This window comes from Ictidomys tridecemlineatus, chromosome 6 (assembly GCF_052094955.1).
Source record: "Ictidomys tridecemlineatus isolate mIctTri1 chromosome 6, mIctTri1.hap1, whole genome shotgun sequence".
In the NCBI taxonomy this organism is placed as follows: domain Eukaryota; kingdom Metazoa; phylum Chordata; class Mammalia; order Rodentia; family Sciuridae; genus Ictidomys; species Ictidomys tridecemlineatus.
Window position 1 is genome coordinate 125,580,154 of NC_135482.1, and position 21,833 is coordinate 125,601,986.

A 21,833-nucleotide genomic window follows, 5' to 3' on the forward strand; every position below is an offset into this window, starting at 1 on the left:
CCAAAGAGTTAAGATTAGTTGCTTATAATCAATATCACAAATTGCATTATCACTAGTTAGTTATGGCAGTGTTACACTACTATCATAAGCAGTGCACATATTCACCTATGTTTACAATTTAATTTGTGACTTTATTAATGTAACTATTCCTAATTATTATGTTGTACTGGGTTATTCAATTAGTAATGTATACTCTTTTCTTTTTACTGGATTGATTTATTTCTCATTTGTGTTTTTCATATAATTATCCAATTCTTTATCACTATTATGATATTCATACACATAAAAATACACTCCTTATATACTATAGGTATTAGTCTTTTGTGTATTTGATTAAATTTCTTTCCATTTGATATCCTATAGTGATTTTTTGTTATGTCCCCCTAGGAATTTTTTACCATGTCCTCATTATCCACATTTTCTGAATACTTAGTTTGTATAGGTCTGACCTCTATTTAATTTGATACTGGGAGGTTATGAATTTATATTCAGTTGTCTGAGTTTTTTCTTTCTTTTTTTTAAATTTTAGGTTCATTTGTGCTACCATCCAAGTTAAGCAATCCTCAACATATTTTGATCTTTATTACTATAGATAATATTGCTTGTGATTTTTTGCGTGATTGTTTATTAGAACACATTAAAACATTCAATGCCAGAGAAACTCATAATATTATAATGACTGTGGACACAAGAATGTAATTATTCTATCAAATAGTTAAATCAACATGTTTTTATTTGCTAACTTACATAATAGTAATACCAAGTAAAAACAGTAGTAATTATAAATAATAATTTTCTATTTTATTACCCTTAATTTCTAGTAAAAGAGATGATAGATTGTGTAATTTGAGGCACATACTTTTACTTTGAGGCTATCTATTATAATTTAAATATTTTTTCAGAAACATTTTAATTGACATATAATGAGCATATTTATGGGTTATAGTGTATTCAATAAAAGTATACAGTGTATAATGATAAAATCAGGGTAATGAGTATGTGCCTCTCCTTAAACACTTAGCATTTCTTTGTGTTGGAAAATTTCAAACTCCCATATTCTAGTTCTTTATAAAATGCATTAAAAATTGTGAACTGTAGTTACCCTACTGCACAGTAGAATACTAACTGTATTTTCATATCCAAGATCCAGCCTCATCCTCCCTACTCTTTCTACCCCCTTTAAGGACCCCTATTTTACTCTCTATTTCTTTTAAATAATTTTTTAAAATATTTTTACTCATATGTGAAAGACATTGCCTGTTCTTGATTTCATATGAATGATATCATTTTTTTTTTTTTGTGTGTGTGTGTGTGTATTTGTTTGTCTTGGTTATTTCATTCAGATATGATTTTTGAGATGCATCCATATTGTTGTTTATATCAGTAATTCAATATTATTGTTGAGAACTATCATATTAACACACACTAGTGTTTATCCATTATCCTGACAAAGAATATTTTAGTTGTTTCAAAGTTTGGACTATTAAAATTATTAGCAAAAATTAGCTACCAAGTTGTTTTCCCCTGTAGTTGAACCATCTCCTTGGCAAATTTTGGTATTGGTAGTCACTTTAATTGTAATAAAACATATATAGCACAAAATTTGTCATTAGTGACATTTATTATATTTGCAATGTTATACAATCATCATCATTATCTAGTTACAGAATATTGTCATCACTCCAGAAGGAAAACCCATGCCCATTACTCAGTAATACATTAAGCAGTAATTGCCTCTTTTTGGTTTCTTTCTGGATCTAAGCAATCATTAATCTGTTTCTGGATTTGAAGCATTCTTTAATTTTAGTTCTTTTAATAATGAGATGACATCTATTTGCCTTAAATATTTACATTTTTTAATTGGTCACTTTATCTACTGATGTAAAGTCTGCTGAAGATTTTTGCCCTTTTTTTCTTCTTTGTGTTATAGTAGTGATTTGTTAAGAGTTCATTTAGTTTTGATACAGGCTACAGGTAAGGTAGAATATATGTATTGACCATGTTTTCTTGAAGTGTTGCTTGCACCAATTTTTCAATACTGTCTTATGATGAACAAGTTTTTAATTTTGATAGTCCCACTTTTAAGATTAGTGTGTTTTTGATTGTTAGAACTATTTGCTACTCCAAGATTAATGAAGATATTATACATTTCTTTCTAGAATTAATAATGTAACATTTTGAGTATAAGTTTGAGAATCACACAATAGAATACTTCCAGGAGCTCCTTCCCCTTGGTTGTACCATTATCATACATTTTACAGAATTCTATGTAGGTTATAAATATCACAGGAATGCCATCAATATTTAAAAGTTCAGTTGACTTTTAAAGAAATAAAGAGAAGGAAAAATATATTACTTCATAATTACCCAGATATTTACTATTCTGGTACTCTTCATTTCTTATATAAATCTGAATTTCCATCTAATATTGTTTTCTTTAAATCTAAAATACGTTCTTTAGTACTCCTTGATATATCAATCTATTGGTGATTTATAAGTCATATTTTGCCTTTTGAGGAATGTTTTAATTTCACCTCATTTTTTACATTTAATTTCACCTTCATTAGGTATAGCCCCCAATTGCTTTCTTATTCATATTTTTATTTTGATACATTAAAAGCATCATTCCACAGTGACAGTATCACTCTATTGTCTTCTAGTTTCCCTATTGCCCCCCAATCAAAAGTCTGCTGCATATTCTTCTATATTTAATGTGTTTGTTTAATGATTGGTCTTCAGAATTTGATTATGATATAATAAGTGTAGTTTTCTACGTATTTATCTTCTCAGAGTTCACAGAGCTTCTTTTAAGTTGATAGTTTTCATTGAGTGTAGGGAAATTATACTGTTAGATCTTCAAAAAGGTATTTATTTCTTTCTCACCGTGTTTTCTCTCTTGGCTCTAAGTATGCAATGATAAACCAGCTGATCTTAATGGATTGGTCACTGAAGCTGTTATTTAGTTTTCAGTCTTTATTTTCTTGGATCTTCTCATGAAATAAATTTTACTAACTTAAGTTCGTTGACTCTTTAGTCTTCAATATGTTGTTCTTCCTACTTATTTTTTTTAAGCTGTCAGATATATTAACTTTCAGTACTAGATTTTACGTTTGCTTCTTGTTTATATTTCCCATTTCTGTCCTGACATTTTCTATGTTTATTCATTCTCTCCTTCTTCTATGTAAATCCTTTGTAGCTAAAATATTTGCCTGCTAAATTCAACTTCTAGGTTATCATGATGATCTATTCTCTCTGTTTCAGGCATATTTTCCTACTACCTTGAAACTATATTCTAGACATTGTGGTTAATGTGCTATAGGGAATCTGTATATTTTCTTCCATAAAAAAATCACATTTTGTTTCTTTGGGTAGATCAATCACTGTCAGATAATTAACTTTAATTCATTGAGATGCTGTGTGTCAACAGCTCTAGCCAAGAACCCAAGGGAATCTCTGTGTACAGTTCTATGCTGACCACTTGTGCAGCTCATTGGTGTCCTGCTCAGTAAATTTCAGCCACCTCCAAAACATCTCTGACACTGTCTCCTCAGTTTAGCAAGTCTTCTGTGCCTGTTCAGGATCCATTTCCTTGTAGCTTGTATAGAAAGAGACCACAGGCAGAAAGCAGGCTTAAATGTGAATGTGTCTCTCCTTTCCTGAGAATCAGGGTTTTGTAGTATCTCTGCCTAATGCCTGTAAACAGCTTTCTCAAATATTCTGTCCAGGTTTATAGATGCTTGCAACTATAAAAGGAAGGGCAAATGTGTTAGCTATTACATGTGAGAGAAATTTTCATTAGGGACCTTTTATCATTTTACAATCACACTGTATTGTAAAATGATAATAATTCATATTTATAACAATATTGCTTTCTCTTTTCTTGCAATGTTTTCACTCCAGAGTGATCCATATTTACCCCAATTTTTTAGCCTGGTTCTCTTTTTTTTCCTATGAAGAATATTGTTGGTTAAAAAGCAATTTAGAAAAGCAATTTAGAAATCCCATAAAGGGCTGTAATTATATGCCATAGTAATAAAATGTTAAAAGAAATATTAAATATTGGAGTGGTAACTTAAAAACAATTACAATGATAACAGGGGAAGTAGTGTTAAGGGGATTAATATAAAGAAAACCTATTGAAGGGACCATTAAGTGTGTAGGTTATTGCAAGGTCTAAATAAGATATTGACATGGGAATAGAGAAAATTAAAGGCTAAGAGATGGGAAGGATCTGCTGGCTCAATATATTTTTTTTGTACTGCACCTCATTTCAAAGACCTCTTTTACATATAGGTTGTAGAAATGTGAACACGGGCATAGAATAAAAATAGATTACTGAAATAAAGTATAAGGGAAAAAAATGAGGTAAAGAGGTTAAAATCCTAGATCACATGTGAAAGGAGCCACAGTGTGGCTATGAGATTACAATAGGAAAGAGGAAAAGAGAACACAGTATGCACAATGGCAAATGTAGATGTTTAAGAGACATTATCAATTAGGCACGTCATTAATGCACATATCCCAACATCTAAGAAAGACATCTCTGGTGGATTCTCACAAAGATACCACATCTAGGCATATTTCTGATTGTGCCTTTATTTTAAAGTCAAGAATACACGTTGTTTGAATCACAAAATTGCATCTTCTGATGCTTGAGAGTAATATACTTTCCTTTATAGTGGTCATCCATTCCAACAGAAATATATTCACAAGAAGTATATTCATTATGAAACGATTGGATGGGCTGGTGTATGGTTCGCAATATTTTGTCCTCCATAAAACTTCTCAGGGCTCTTAAGTTTTTTTCCTCTTTGCATTTCCAACCACATTCACTCTTTTCCATGTGTGGCCATCTGTAGACCATGTAGACATATGACCTAATGGTTGACTTATTGACTGACTGAAAAAAAAAATGAATGAATGGACAAACAAAAAGATAAATATCCAAATTCTAAACAATACCTTTTCACATTGCAAACAAAAATCCATTCTGTACAATGACAAGCATTTACTTACTCTTGTGTCACTTGGCCAAATGGGAGATTTTGGAGCAGTAATCTTGTAGAAAAATACTGGATCTAAGCTTATAATTGACCTTTTAAATATGTGTTATAGCTCAAGCTTCTCACTTCCTAACTTTCTTTAGACTCTGAAATGTTGGGACTGTGCTAATCTCAACAAGAACTTTGTAGCTTTAACCTTCCCAGATATAAGAAATATTTGCATAGTGTGAACTTTATATTGATTCTTAAGATTCATCAGATAAATGTCATTGATGTATTTTAAAATGAATAGGATCCATCTCACAAAACTGACAGGGAAAATTCAAGAAAAGTTTAGATTTTTTTTATTCTACACATAAAAGTCACCATTTTGTTAGAGCAAAAACAATTTTAGAACTTCTGGTTCTCATACCTCTTCAGTCATGATCTCTATGTGAGTCATTTTTACATTGAGAAGTAGTAATCAATATTGATTTTGCTCATTTGTCCATGTATTTCTTCTTTATTTGACTATCTATCACATATGACTATGAGTTATTTTAGTTTATGGAAAGCATTTAAATGGGGACCGAAGTTAAATGCAATAAAAAGATCAGGTGAGAGAGATGAAGGATTTTAGTAACTGAAGAAAGGTTTTCACAATCTTTTTCATTTTTGCCTTTCTATTTACAAATGCGCTTCAGATGATCTCCTGTTCATAATTCTAAGAAATAAATGAAACCTTTTTCAAAGTAGATTACAAAACAATTTATGTCATGTTGAAGTGATTAGACAAGAGTTATAATTCAGTACCACAGTTGATATTGTTCCTGGTTGGATTAGATAGATGCGATTGCTGAGCCATTTTTCCTTGATTTGATAGATGAATTATATGAATGCAATTCATAAAATATAAGCAATATTTGAATGCATGATAAATAACCCTACCTTGTGGAGGAATTTTTTAACTCTGGATATTTTATTTGGAATTGGGTATCTCTAAATGAGATTAGTCTGTAAATTTTATTCTCAAGCCCTTTTGATAGATTATTGTATCAGTGATAAGCAAAATTCATGATGTTAGCTGAGAAGCTATCAATATTTTCTACTTCCTGGAATATCATGTGGACTTTAAAATGATAGAAAAAGCTATTCATCAAAGGATCTAGGGGCATTGCCAACCTGGATTGTATTTCCTTAACAAGTTTTTTATTAATCCAATTATTATTGGTTCATTTGTTTTGTTTCTTATGTCAATTTTGGTCAGGCATTATTTTCCTAGAAAATCACCAATTTGGGTTTGAGGAGTAAATCTCAGTGGTAGAGTGCATGCTTAGCATGTGAAAGGCCCTGGGTTCAATCCCAGCACCAAACAAACAAACAACAAAAAAAAGAAAAGATAAGAAAAGAACCAAATTAAGACAATATTTTTATATGTCAGAATAAAATAATATCCCTAAAAATGGATTTTTTGTGATATTATATTTAGGAATTATTAACATATATACCCAGAAGTTAAGTATTCCTTACATGCTCTGACAGGCAAATTATAAATCAGCAATGTGCATTAAACTGTTTACTGGAAAATTCTAGCATCAAATACCTCCTAATTTTTGTTTAATGTAGTTATTTCCCTAAAATACTTGAACCTTGGCAAGTATGGTCAAGTATACCAGTCACACAAAATATTCCTATAAATACACTGTAAAGCAATGATTTGTGGGTCAAATATTTAGAAACATCAGTATACAGATAAAAAAGTGATCTATATTCATCTCTTTATCATATATAATTCTAAAATAACAAAATGTATACAAACATAAATGTGAATGCAGGTAGATAAATTCTTTATATTTTTCCTCAATTTGGGACTTCACTTCATTTACAAAATTTTGAAGGAATATTTTTCACTTTTTTCTTCTTGATTATTAAGATATAAATTATATTAATTAGTTGCTAGCTACAAATTTTATTATATCATTTATGTTTTTGTCTACAGTTTTTCCAATTTCTTGTTTTGACTGCATTTGAAACAGTAATTATTTGAGACTTTTTTTTCTTATTAAAAATGGATCGTTATGGTTTGAATGTGAAGTGTTCCCCTAAAGCCCACGTGTAAGGCGATGCAAAAAGGTTCAGAGAAGAAATTATTTTGAGAGTCTTAATCTATTCAGTGATTAATCCCCTGATAGGGATTAAATGAGTGGTAACTGAAGTGTAGGTTGTGGCTGGAGGAGGTGGGAATTGGGGGGGATGGCTTTGGGTATATATTTTGTATCTGGTGAGCAGAGTCTCTCTCTCTCTCTGCTTCTTGATCATTATGGGAGCTGCTTCCCTCTGCCACATTCTTCCACCATGATGTTCTGGAATGGAGGAATGGAGCCGGCCTTCTATTGACTAAGACCTCTAAAACCATGAGCCCTCAAACCATTCCTCCCCTAAAATTGTTCTGGTCAAGATCCTTTAAGTCACAGCAGTGAAAAAGCTGACTAAAACATAGAAGAAGATTTCTTTTTTAAATTTTTACCCGTAGAATCCAATTTGTACAAATGAGACATTAAGAGCTTATTTAAGTATTCTATGTGATAGAATCAGTTTTTTAAATGTTTGCAAAAATATATAGTCTTTCTTTATGAAATACAATAATATAAATCAACTTATTAATAATTTATTCACTAAATAATATTCATAAGGCTTCATTTAAAAAGGCACAATAAAAATGACAAGGTTGTAGATGTTCTAGGTGAATATATTTTTTTAAAAAGCATCAAACAATTTAAGGTTTGCAAGGAAATATTATAATTGGTAATTTTTTTTAACAATTTCTATCATCTGATTAATTTTTGCCTAATTGGTCTATGTAAACTTTGGATGGCATTTTGAACAATACAACTACAGTCACTTGCTCTTCAATTTTCTTTGACTTTATAATGAGTTTTTACTTTAGATTGGTTTAGTCATTAGTATTTCAACAAATACTCACTGAATATCTATCCTATTTCATGTGCATTTCTTGCTACTGAAAGTATAATTGTTAATTTTTTAAAAATCCCCAAAAGTCCCTGCTTTCATGGGGTTCCCTTTCTAGAATCATAGTATTATCCTTGATATTGTGTTATTGACACTAAAAGATGATGAAAGATATGTATTAATTTTGGTTTATCCTTTCGTAAAAGATATCTATTCAATGTTAATTTACAACTTTAAATATTTGTACTTGTTCTTCCTTAAGTTTGTATTAACCCAGAATAATTTTACCTATACTTTGAAGTTTTTTCCTTCTTTCTCCTTTCTCTTTATGGACTGATTCTTTTAAGAGAATATGCCATTTGATATACTGTATCTCATTGTTTGCTCTACTTTTATACTTACTTAGTCCATTCAGTCACTATGTATTATTGGTATATAACCTGAGACAGGCAGTTTCCCAATTTCTAGTTATAGAATTGTGTATGACACCATCGACATTCCTGCTTCCCTGGAATATACTTTTAAGGGGGTAGAGAGTGCTGTGAAGACAATAAAGTTAAATAAGATAAAGGAGGTGTGTGATGTTCTAGATAAGTGTGCAAAGAAGAATTCTTTCAGTAGGTGACATTTGTTGATTTCCAAATGAAGATCCAATACTTCAAGGATTTGAGAGAATAGTGTTCTAAGTAGAGGAAACAACAGATGAATAGATTTAGAAAATTTTAAAAAAGCCATCGTAGAGTGGGTTAAGTAGGCAATAGAATTCTAACATAAGACCACTACCATAAAGTTTGACCTTACATCTGAGAATAATCAGGGCAAAGTCTCCTGTCAATCTAGGTAATAGAACTTTTATGTAAAACATGCAAAGAAGGTGTCTCAAACTGATTCTGCCAATTGTTAACCCATCTCTTGCCACAATATCACCAGAGCAAAAACTAAGAATTTCTTAGTGAGCAATTTCATTTTTATTAGTTTTTTATTTATGTATGAAGCAGAATGTATTACAATTCTTATTACACATATACAGCACATTTTTTCATATCTCTGGTTGTATACAAAGTATATTCACACTAATTTGTGTCTTTATATATGTACTTTGAATAATAATATGCATCATATACCACCATCATTTCTAACCCCATACCCCCTTCTTTCCCCTCTCACCCATCTGCCCTATCTACCTTGCTCTTGGATAGACAGAATTAATATTATCAAAATGACCATACTACCAAAAGCACTATACAGATTTAATGCAATTCCAATAAAAATCCCAGTGACATTTCTCATAGAAATAGAAAAAGCAATCATAAAATTCATCTGAAAAAATAAGAGACTCAGAATAACTAAAGCAATCCTTAACAGGAGGAGTGAAGCAGGTGGCATCACTATACCAGAATTTAAACTATACTACAGAGCAATAGTAACAAAAACATCATGGTATTGGCACCAAAATTGACTGGCAGACCAATGGTACAGAATAAAGGACATAGAGACTAACCCACAAAATTACAATTATCTTATATTAGACAAAGGTTCCAAAAACATGCATTGGAAAAAAAGATAGCCTATTCAACAAATGGTCCTGGGAAAACTGGAAATCCCTATGCAACAAAAAAAAATTATTAAACCCCTATCTCTCACCATGCACAAAACTTAACTCAAAATGGATCAAGGACCTAGGAATTAAACCAGAGACTCTCCATCTAATAGAAAAAAAAGTAGGCCCTAATCTTCATCATGTGGGATTAGGCCCCAACTTCTTTAATAAGAATACTTTGTAGCAAGAATTAAATCAAGAATCAATAAATGGGATGGACTCAAACTTAAAAGTTTCTTCTCAGCAAAAGAAACAATCTGTGAGGTGAATAGAGAGCCTACATCTTGGGAGCAAATCTTTACCCCTCACAAATTAGATAGAGCACTAATCTCTAGGCTACATAAAGAACTCAAAAAACTAAGCACCAAAAAAAAAAAAACCTAATCAATAAATGGGCCAAAGACCTGAACAGACACTTTTCAGAAGATGCTATAATATCCATCAACAAATATATGGAAAAGTGCTCATCATTACTAGCAATTAGAGAAATATAAGTCAAAACTACTCTAAGATTTCATCTCACTCCAGTCAGAATGGCAGCTATAATGAGGACAAACAATAGTAAGTGTTGGTGAGGATGTGGGGGAAAAGATACTCTCATACACTGCTGGTAGGACTGAAAATTGGTGCAGTAATATGGAAAACAGTATGGAGATTTCTTGGAAAATTGGGTATGGAACAACCATTTGACCCAGTTATCCCTCTCCTGGGTTTATACCCAAAGGACTTAAAAAACAGCATACTACAGGGACACAGCCACATCAATGTTTATAGCAGCACAATTCACAATAGCTAAACTGTGGAGCCAACCTAGATGCCCTTTAATAGATGAATGGATAAAAAAAATGTGGCATATATACACAATGAAATATTACTCAGCAATAAAAGAGAAAATATCATGGCATTTGCAGGTAAATGGATGGAGTCAGAGAAGATAATGCTAAGTGAAGTTGGCCAATCCCCCAAAACCAAATACCGAATGTTTTCTCTGATATAAGGAGGCTGATTCATTGTGGGGTGGGGGGGGAGCATGGGAGGAATAGATGAACATTAGAGAGCAATTTCATTGAATAGAATAAGGAATTCTATAAAAGAGCTCTAGTTTCCTTATTCATCTCCATAGACACAAACCTGGCACTACAACCCAGTCAAGAAAGAAATCTTCCAAGAGTATTTTCAGAAAGACTGACAGATGTTCCAGTATTGGGAAGGCACTGCAACTGGTACTTCTGAAGGCCCAAGGCTGGATGGCTGGGTCTGGCAAGGCAGAGGCGAAAGGTATATTGAAACAGACTGAGGTTTGGTAAGGATTCCATGGTTTTCCTGTGGAACACGTGTAAGGAGGATAGATAGGTGGGACTCAGACTGGTTGGAAAGACATCCCTGCGATGGATCAGGGATGAGGACTGCCAGAAGGCTGGGAAGAGGGGATTAGAATTAATTCCAGAGGAAGAACTGTCACCCTAGGATGCGACAGGTGAGAGAAGCCAGTGACAAGGACAACCCAACTTGAAGAGAAAGACAAACTTGGAACTCATCCCCTTTCCTCTAGCAAGGCAGGCCAGGCATCAGTAAGAGACATAGGGAGCTTTGGAAGAAAAGAGGACATCGACTTTTGTTTCAGATCCCACTGGACTTTGTTAAATTAGAAAACTTAAGCTTTTTATCAGTATTTGACAGTGACTTACAATCTATGAAATCAGCATGGTATTCAGGAACAAGGATATGAAACTAAGTCTGTTTTTATCATTTCATTCCCATAAGTTAATTTTGTTCAATAAGTTGACTGCCAGGATTTCAATATATAGATTCATTTATTTTTGTCAATGACATATTTGGTCTTAGATTCTGCATGTATGTAGTCTCTGCTTTTGTAGGTATAATACAACGATATTCTTAATATTTTAAATTACGTATCTTTCTATCAAGAATAATTTTTATCTTTATACTGTTTCAGCCATAGGAATCAATTTTTAGACAGAGTTCTATTGACTTGAATTCTTTTGAAATCACAATCTCCTTTTCTGAATTCTTTGTCATATATCTTTCAGTAAATTGGTATATAACCTTGAGTAATTTTTTTGATAAATTATATTGGCCTCTGATGTCTGAGAATCTCTCTCTATTGCATTTGCATAGGAATGACAACCTGGTTAGATAAATATGTTCTTAATGTACAATTTTTACCCTTTAATTGTTTTTTCCTTTCTACTCAGTATTTCACAGATTCCTACTGAAACTCTGCTTTGGGTTTGAAGAATATTTGTAGAGTCATTTGTTTTTGTTTTGACAACATCCTTTTTATTACCAGCCTTTGTCTAGGTTTAGATCTTTCACCCAAATTTAAGTTCTTTAGAATAAAGTTCAAGATTTTTTCAAAACGTCAAGGACAAAAATGTTTTGTTTTGATATTTATTTGACCACTTCTTCTGATTTATCTATTCTGCTTCTTAATCTGTATTGTCACAAATGTAAACTCCTTATTCTTTGTACAAGCTGGACCCATGTACAGCCATCCATTGCTTCAACAATGAAGTGGCCATGGGACCACTCCATTCCTCCAGCTTGCTTCTCCCGTATGTGCGCCGTCACCTGAGAAGCCCGTTCTGCCTTCACTCCAATGTAAGATTAGTAAGTTCCAAACTATGGACAGCTCTAGTCTTCAGAGCTGATTCTAGTTTTCCTCCATGTTTTCTTTTCTTTTAGCCATTCTATAGCAGATATGGGGCTGTATTTACCTGTACTCTAGTAAGTAGTGTATACTGACATCCAAAAGCATTTATTTTAGGTAGTGTTATATCTTACACTCAAAGCAGTATTTTTTCTTGCACTCTCATAGAAATGTTTATATTACTGAGTGTGGATGAAAGAATATATGTAGTGTTATTGAAATTTGTCAATGCATCTTATCAAAATACTTTCCAAAAATGTCAAATTTTAAATCTCCTTTCAGTACATAGTATCTGTCATTTTTGGTTTGGGGGATTTTGGGTCGTTTGTTTTGCTTTTAACTTTTTATTTTGATAGGCGAAAATCATGTCTCAATGTTTAAGTAAATTTAAATTTAGCTCTAGTGAAGTTAAACATGATTTCAGAGACTTTAGTGTTTTGTAAATTATCTATGAAAGACTTTGGTCTTTTTAAAATGGTTTTTAATATATCACTTATAAATTTCAAGGAGTTCTTTGTATACTAAGAATGTATTAGTTATAGTAGGATTAATGCTATAATGAATAGGCCCTTAAAATATTCTTTTATTCCTGTGTATATATTTAATTCACATAGTCATGATAATTTACTGTATGATTTTTACAATGGTCAAAGCAAGACTACTAATAGGTTTTAGGAATAAAATAAGTTGTGATGTCTACTATATTTCTAATAAAAATTAGGTTTCATGGTTCATTATTGTTTTCCTAGATTTAAAAAGAAATCATTAAATCTAATGATCAGAATATAAGTGCCTAAATTCCTTCTCAAGAATTTCCTTTTTGGAGAGAGCAAATTTTTCTTTCTTTCCATAGCTTGGCTAGTGTGAGTTGTGCTGCTATCAACATTGATGTGGCTGCCATCACTCTAGTATGCTGATTTTAAGTCCTTTGGATATATACTGAGGAATGGGATAACTGGGTCTAATGGTGGTTCAATTCCTAGTTTTTTTAAGGAACCTCCATACTGCTTTCCAGAGTGGTTTCACCAGTTTGCAGTCCCACCAACAATGTATGGGTGTACCCTTTTCCTCACATCCTTGCCGACATTTATTGTTACTGGTACTCTTGATAATTGCTATTCTGACTTGAGTGAGATTCAATCTCACATTGTTTAGTGTGCCATTTGATTATATTTACTCATTATTTTAAGATTTTTTCCCATTACTATTCATACATAAGATGAGGGTCATTTTTTTTAAAATTATACCATTAGTAGCAAGGTTGGATTTTAATGATATTGTTTTTCGTGTTCTTTGAAGTAGCAGGTAATATTTGATAAACACGTCATTTAAGGTTCGGAAGTTGTAGAGTAGAGAATTGTATAAGCCAGTCTTCCTTAGCTATTTGCTTGTTATTGCCTGTTTTGTTTGGTTGGTTGTGTAGAGGAGCTTACTTTGAATAGGTGATTTTCACATTTTTATTTTATTTTCCAGTGCAACAATCTTTTATTGCTGGGACTACATCTTCTTCCTCTTCCAATTGTCATTTTTATTTTTATTTAAAATAAAGATCCAGCAAAACAAAAACAACAAGGAAGAAGAGTATGAAAGGAGAACTGGGTGAAGTATAAAAGAGAATAGAAGCAACACTAAGAATTAAAATAAGAAAAATTGAAAAAATAGTGTAGAAGAACTATTTTTTTTTAAGTCAGTGTAGTAACTATTCTAAAAATTTTTTGTTGTTGTTAGAACTCTTGCACTACTGGACTAAGCAAAAGATCACTGGAGAAGATAGGAAAAGTCATCTCTGCTTTCTTTAAGATGACATATTCATGCCATTTTTTTGTCCAAGGACAAATTTTTTTATTAATCTCTTATAGATGTATGTGATGGTGAGATTCCCTGTAGTATATTCACATATGTACATAGGAAACAGATTCATTCTACTGTCTTTCCTTTTCCTATCCCCCTTCCCTCTAATCCAATGAATTTTTAATCTTATAATTTGGCATTAATTGAAATGTTATTGATCTTGTGTTGTTGGAATTTCCAAACACATTAATAATAGGTTGAAAGCAAATTGAGAAACTTTGTCATAGATTGCTCACAAAAATTTATATACTAACTATATTATAAAACTGTGGTATTTTATCTTTATATTTCTAAGATCTTTCAAGGTAAATACTACTTAGTCTCTTTTGACAAATGACTTTGCTAATCTTGTCTGTCTTATTCAATTGATATTCCAAGTCACACCTAAAAAAGAATCAGATTTTTTAAATTTGAGATTCTGCTTAAAGTTGCTTAAACTCATAAAGACTTTAAAGATTTAGTTATTCTTACTAGACAAGATCATCATATGCCTCTTTATTTATGATTTCTCTTAAAAACTCTAATATGATTCCATAATTTTAATTATTTTATCATATTGTGTAAAAATATTTTACATTTTGTTATATAAGGCAGCTATTTACTTTGGTATATTTATTTTTCACCTAGACACTTTGATTTCCAATTATTTCTAATACATAGAAGTGCACATAGTCGGCAAGCATTTATGAGTATGATGCCAAGTTCCCCAAAATTGTAGCCAATATATGTGATTTGTAGCTTATTGAATTAATAAAACACCAGGCTGATATTTCTGCTTTTCTTAATCCAAATTGTAATGAGAATGTTTTCAGAGTTGCATTTAAATATGATGCTGGCTGTTCTCCATATTACAAGAGAACCTCTCCATTTCTAATTTACTATTGGGAATTTTCTATGATTTCTTATTACTCAGGCTTGCTTTAAAAAGTGGGAGTTCCAATAGATCTCTTTAGGAACACAGTCCAATAATTAATAACTCTAATTTTCAGGAAATATCTTTATTCCACAGTTAAATCCCTACTGCTTTAATTTAAACTACCTCTTATACTATCCCTCATGAATTGAGGTAGTTTGTTATTCACATTTTTCTCTCTAATAACCCGTCTGATACAATATTGAAAAGGCTTAATTACACCTGACCATACTCTTATCCATGTGGATAAAATGTAAATAAAAATTCTTTCACATAGTACTTACAGTCTCTGAACCAGTTTTTTCTTGGATCATGCTTCACAGCAATGTAATTTGTTATATTCTTTCCAAATGCTTCAATGAATCTATAAGTGATATGTTTCAACTGGGATTTTTTTAAGTGATAAAAATAATAGAGAGCTTGAGTAATCTGAAAAGATAATAAGAAAATTCATTCTGTTTAAATATGTACATGTGTAAAATTATCTACCAGAAGCAGAACCTGAATCATTTGTTAGTGTCTCTCAATGCAGACACAACTAAATAAAATAAAATAAAAAATGGCTGTGAACAAATAAATTAATAACAACACACATAACTTTTAATGATTAAAATAATTACATATCAACATTTATATATTTCATACAGTTATATTCTATTATAAACTTCAAATAAATAAGGACAGTTTAGCATTTACCTATGTGGAGAAAAGTGTGTTTTGCTTCACTATGGTAAAATCCTAAACCACACTGCTTATTAGGCAGTTGTATTCCTTTAAAATAACTATTTAGATTCCTGTAATTGTCAGGCATATGAGAGTAGGCAGTTAGTGGAAAGATAAGGATGTCAAGAAACACTGATTTTTATCACTGAGTTCCAGTGATAAATTATACTTTCCTGTATTCATTATTTTTCATTTGGTAATTACTACTCTTTTAAAATTATTTTCCTATATACTTTAAAATATACAGTGAAGAGTATGATCATTTGAACAATTACTGTTATTATATTCAATTCCCTTATCACCATACTTCTCACACATGAAAATTTTTTAACTAGACACTTGACCTGATGGCATGAATTATTTAGTAGTAATTTTTAACCTTTCCATACAGAGAAAATATTGATCAAAAGATAATATTCTACTTTAAATAATCATTAGGCAAAAGGAAATTCTTAGGAAATTGGCTTTCCAACTTGAAAGTAAATATGCTTAGAAAATTAATTTAGCAATATAAAATGATTTTTTAAAGCATACTGCATTGAAGGCTATACTTCCCACTATCAGTTTCCATGGAGTTTAGATGGCTAAAAATAATATTAGGTGATTAGTCAAAGGTAAGTATGAATACTGCAAAGTATATATGAGTTAGAGTGGATATTATTAAATACTGTCAGGAATTAAATGCACAGCAAGGCAGGAAAAACTCTGGCAATGTGAAAGAATTTTAAACTTACTTTTATATGGTTTGAGGTTCTTACCTTAGATAATAAAATGAAACTTTTTGTTTACAAAGAAGATTTTTTTTCTAGACAAATATTGGGAAGCTCACAAAACATGAAAAACAAGACCAATTTTGACATTGTTTCAATATGTAGGCCTATATACATATATAGTAAATTGCTTTCAGAAATAATTCTTGAGATTTGAGACACACATGTACTTTGTTTGCTTGTTTTATCACTAATTTTACTAATTGGTATAGTAAATTCTAAATAAAAGCTTATTGAATTAGTGAATTAATGTATATGTTTATTAAAATCAGCTGAAAATATTTTTTGATGGGAGCATATCCCAAAATATGCTCTCACAAGGAAAGACTTAGGATTGTATAAATATTTTATTTCTAAATTGGTTAATTGCTCCTTAAAGACCTAGAAACTATGAATGCCTGGATCATATGATTTATAATTTTTAAATAAATTTAAAGGAAAAAATTACTTTTTCTCTTGATCATCTTCCAAATACGTGTATTTTTCTTCAGTGTTTAGACAGCATTTTATAAAGATTCTAGTACTGTCTTCATCAATCTAAAAAAAATGCATTGAAGGGCTGGGGATGTGGCTCAAGCCGTAGCGTGCTCGCCTGGCATGCGTGCGGCCCGCGTTCCATCCTCAGCACCACATACAAACAAAGATGTTGTGTCCACCGAAAACTAAAAAATAAATATTAAAAATTCCCCCCCCTCTCTCTTTAAAAAAAAAAATGCATTAAATATAAATTGTTATCCTGAGCTCACATAGTGCTCTCTGAGGCCAGTTCTGCAGAGAACTATTCCATCTTCACAGATTACCAGTGACCTAAGAAAAGATGAGGAAGTTCCAGCAATCAAGTAGAAGAATTAGGTTTTGAACTCCTAAACACTAAGTCTACTGTGATCACCCGTCATGATTAAAATAGGAAATCCTTCAAGTGTCACTAATTTAAATAGGACTTTTGTTGTTTTATAAAATCCAATGAACCATTCAGAGTGAATGAATCAATTTTTTTCCCTTCCCACTGCACCAGTGATCTAATTCAACCATTATAAAGTAATTCTTTCTATTTTCCTGTGGCCAAAGCAAAACTTAAAATATGGGGGCAAAATGGTTACTATTGACAGAGATGAGAAAGAGGTATTTTCCTCTTTTGCTCTTCTTCCTTCTGTTTATCATGGACTTTTCAATGACAATGAATTGAGGAGCAGTTGTTAATATGTTTATTATTCAGTGGTATAGGGGAAATGCTGATAGAACTGATAACAGACTCTTAAAATTTAAAAGCTTCTTTTGGAAATACTGCACCACTTTCTCAAAGTAAAACCATTTATAGGTAATTAAAACTGAGAGTCAGAAAAGGCAAGTTTAAAAGGTTTTTTATCTAATTTCTGAACATTCCCCCCACTCCCCAGGCTTTAGCTGCTTCTGTTAATAGAAGAAAAGAAATATGAAAGCAGCTTTCATCTGGGATGTATTTTACATGGGATTTGTTTTCTCATTCCATCAATACGAATTTATTGAGTTCCTGTTATATGGCAATAATTGTTAATAGGCACCTTTGATACAATGATGCACAACACAGGTAAATCCCTTGTTTTCATGGAGCTTATAATTTAGAAGACAGAAAATTTTAAAATATAGACATTAGAAAAAGTTCCATGTTGGGCTGGGGATGTGGCTCAAGCCGTAGCGTGCTCGCCTGGCATGCGTGCGGCCCGGGTTCGATCCTCAGCCCCACATACCAACAAAGATGTTGTGTTCACTGAGAACTAAAATATAAATATTAAAAATTCTCTCTCTCTCTCTTTCTCTCCCCCCTCTCTCACTCTCTCTTTAAAAAAAAAAAGAAAGAAAAAGTTCCATGTAGATGGAACTCTAAATTTGACTAAGATGCATAACCTACAATAGACAAATGCTCTACGATAGAACAAAGAATCCGGATATTCTTTTTACATTACAGTTATTGGAGAATTATTCAAATAAGAACTTGGATAACATAATTCATGAAAAACAAGCAGTTGGAAGTTAAGTGAACCAATAATTTGCAGTCAGTGTTTTTTCATTCAGGATTCTAAATAAACAGAGAAACACACAGGATTCTTAGAGAGAGGGAGGGGTGAGAGGAAAGGCAGTGGGAGAAGGAGATAACTTTCAACAGTACCCTGGTGACAGACACATATAAAAACTTAAAAGGCTCAGATCTCAGGTACAGGAAATTGATTTAATACCATTTCTGTTTCACTCTACACATTTGTTGAATTTTAAAACTACATGGGGCATAAGATTTAGAAGTAAAACACGACCATAATGTTGTGATACTATAGCTCTGTAATATAATTTGAGGTCCAATATTGTGATGCCTCCAGCATTGCTCTTCTTGCTCAGGATTGCTTTGGCCAAATTAACTTTAGAACTTTTTTTTCTAGCTCTATGAAGAATGTCATTGCTATTTTGATGGGGATTGCTTTGAATCTGAATAACACTTTCGGTAGTATGGCCATTTTGATAATATTAATCCTGCCTATCCAGGAACATGAGAAGTATTTCTATTTTCCAAGGTTGTCTTCAATTTCTTTCTCTAATGTTCTGTAGTTTTAATTAGAGAGGTCTTTTATCTCCTTGGTTATATTTATTTCCAAGTTGTTTTTTTTTTTTTTTAGGTCATTATAAATGGGTTAGTTTTCCTTTTTTTTTCAGCAGATTCACATTGAAGTATAGGAAAGTGATTAACTTATGTTAATCTTGTATCCTGCTACTATTTTAAATTTCTTTTTGAGATCTAAAAGTCTTTGGCTAAAATCTCTTTTTCTTTTCTTTTTTTTTTTTTTTTAAACCGGGACTTCTAAATATAGGATCATGCCATCACAGAGATAATAAAAATGACTTTTCCTATTTATATCTTTAATTTCCTTCTCTTGCTTGATTGCTCTGGTTAGGTTTTCAAGGACTATGTTGAATAAAAGTGCTGAGAGTAGACATCCTTATCTTGTTTCTCTTTTTTAGAAAATTCAGTTTTTTCTCTGTTCAGTATAATGTTGTCTTTGGGTTTCTCATATATAGCCTTTCCATTGTTGAATTAAGTTCCTTCTATTCTTAGTTATCCAGAGTTTTAAACATAAATAAGTCCCAAACTGGCAAATGCTTTTTCTGTGTCTATTGAGATAACCATGTGATTCTGTCCTTAACTATATCTATGGTACATTACATTTATTATTTATTTGTATAGGTTGAACCAACCTTGTATCCCTGGGATGAAACCTACTTGGTCATGATGCAGTATCTTCTTGATGTGTTTTTGAATGCAGTTTGCCAATATTTTATTAAGCACTTTTGCATTTAAGTTCTTCAGGAATATTGGTCTGACGTTTTAATTTCCTTGATGTGTCTTTGTCTGGTTTTAATATCAGGGTGATAGCGGCTTCATAAAATTAATTTGGCAGTGTTCCCTCTTTTTCTATTCAATGGAATAATTTGAGAATTGATATTAGTTCTTTAAAGGTCTAGTAGAACTCAATTGAGAAACCGTGTGGTCCTGGGCTTTTCATTGTTGGAAGACTTTTAATAGGTGCTTCAATTTCATTGCTTGATATTGGTTTAAGTTTTCTATATCCTCACAGTTCCACTTGGGTAGATCATATGTCTTTAGGAATTTGTTAATATTTTCAATATTTGATACTTAACCAAAACAGACATAAAGACCAATAGAGTAGAAAAGAAGCACAGAGACAAATCTACATGGATATTGTAATCTGATACTGAACAAAGTTACCAAAAACATATCCTTTTTAATAAATGGGGCTGGTAAAACTGGATATCCATATATAGAAGAGTAAGACTCTCTTACCCTGCATAGAAATAACTCAAAGTGGATCAAAGACTTAGGAATTAGACCAGAAACTCTACAATAGCTAGAAGAAAATGGAGGCCCAAGACTCTAACTTGGTGGTACAGGTACTGATATCCTTAACAAGACTTCTAAAATGTAAATGATAAAACCAAGAATCAATAAAAGACCTTCTTCAGAGCCTATAGAACTGGAGAAAATCGTTGCCAACTGCTCCACAAGACCAGGCATTAATATCCAGAATATATAAAAACCTCAAAAAAACACCAAAACAAACAGATAGCCAAATTAATAATTTGAGAAAAGAACTAAACAGACACTTCTCAAAAGAAGAAATATGGCCAAAATATATGAAAAAATGCTCAACATCTCTGGCAATCAGGGCAATGCAAATCAAAACTGCATAGAATTTTCATATTACTCCAGTCAGAATGGCAATTATCAAGAATATAAATAATAAATTCTGGTAAGTATGTGGGGGTAAAGGTAAAGGTACATACCTATGTTGTTGGTGGGACTGAAACCAGTACAACCATTCTGTAAAGCAGTATGGATATTCTGCAAATAAACAAACATACACACACACACATACACACACACACACAACAAAAAAACTAGGAATAGAACTGTCATATAACCCAGCTATCTCATTCCTTGTTATATATCCAAAAGAACTAAAATCAGCATATATAGTGATACAGCCATATCAATATTCATAGCAGCACTAAAGCCAGTTATTGAACCAGCCCAGATGCCCATCAACTGAAGAATGAATAAAGAAAATGTGGTATGAATACAGAGTAGAATTTTCCTCACCCATAGAAAGGAATGACATTTTGGCATTTGTTGATCAATGGATGGAGCCAGAAATCATCATCCTAAGTGAAATAAGCCAGATCCAGAAAGTCAATGGTTGAATGTTCTTTTTCTCATATACAGAAAGTAAACCAAAATAAAAATAGTAGTAGTGGTAGTGGTAGTAGTTTTAGTAATAAAGCATGGGGTGGTGGGTTCCATGAAAATAGAAGAGAGATCAATGGAGTAGGAAGGGATTGGAAGGGAGGGAAATTGGAGGGATGGGAAAAGGAAGGAACAGTGGAATGAAACTGACCAAACTATCCTATGTACATATATGAATACAGCACAGCGAATTTCACCTTTATATATATCTATAATGCACTAATAAAAAATCATAAATTGGGCTGGGGATGTGGCTCAAGTGGTAGCGCGCTTGCCTGGCATGCATGCAGCCCGGGTTCAATCCTCAGCACCACATACAAAGATGTTGTGTCCGCCGAAAACTAAAAAATAAATATTAAAATTCATTCTCTCTCTCTCTCTCTCTCTCTCTCTCTCTCTCTCTCTCTCTCTCTCTCAAAAAAAAATATCATAAATTAAAAATAAAAGAACTAAAACATGAACTGAAGAATCCAAATTTCCAGCAGTCTTTGTGCATTAAGGAAATCAAGATTAGTGTTTAGAATTTACAAATGAGTGCTCCAGATTTAAATGGAGAGCTACACT

The 21,833-nt window shown here is 32.0% G+C and overlaps 1 protein-coding gene across 2 annotated transcripts in view; it reads right to left on the reverse strand.

The window, feature by feature from the left end:
• The window catches only part of LOC144365030 (uncharacterized), a 60,363-nt gene that overhangs the window by 844 nt on the left and 37,686 nt on the right, over positions 1–21,833 (reverse strand). The window contains exons 3-4 of one of the 2 annotated variants that reach the window (XM_078015752.1): positions 15,272–15,416; positions 813–4,900 (exon numbers count right to left, since the gene is read on the reverse strand). In XM_078015752.1, the coding sequence (XP_077871878.1) occupies positions 15,383–15,416 (34 nt within the window). In that variant the 3' untranslated portion in view covers positions 813–4,900; positions 15,272–15,382. Of the gene's footprint in view, positions 1–812; positions 4,901–15,271; positions 15,417–21,833 lie in introns of those variants that run through there. The other variant, XM_078015750.1, reaches the window with a different exon arrangement.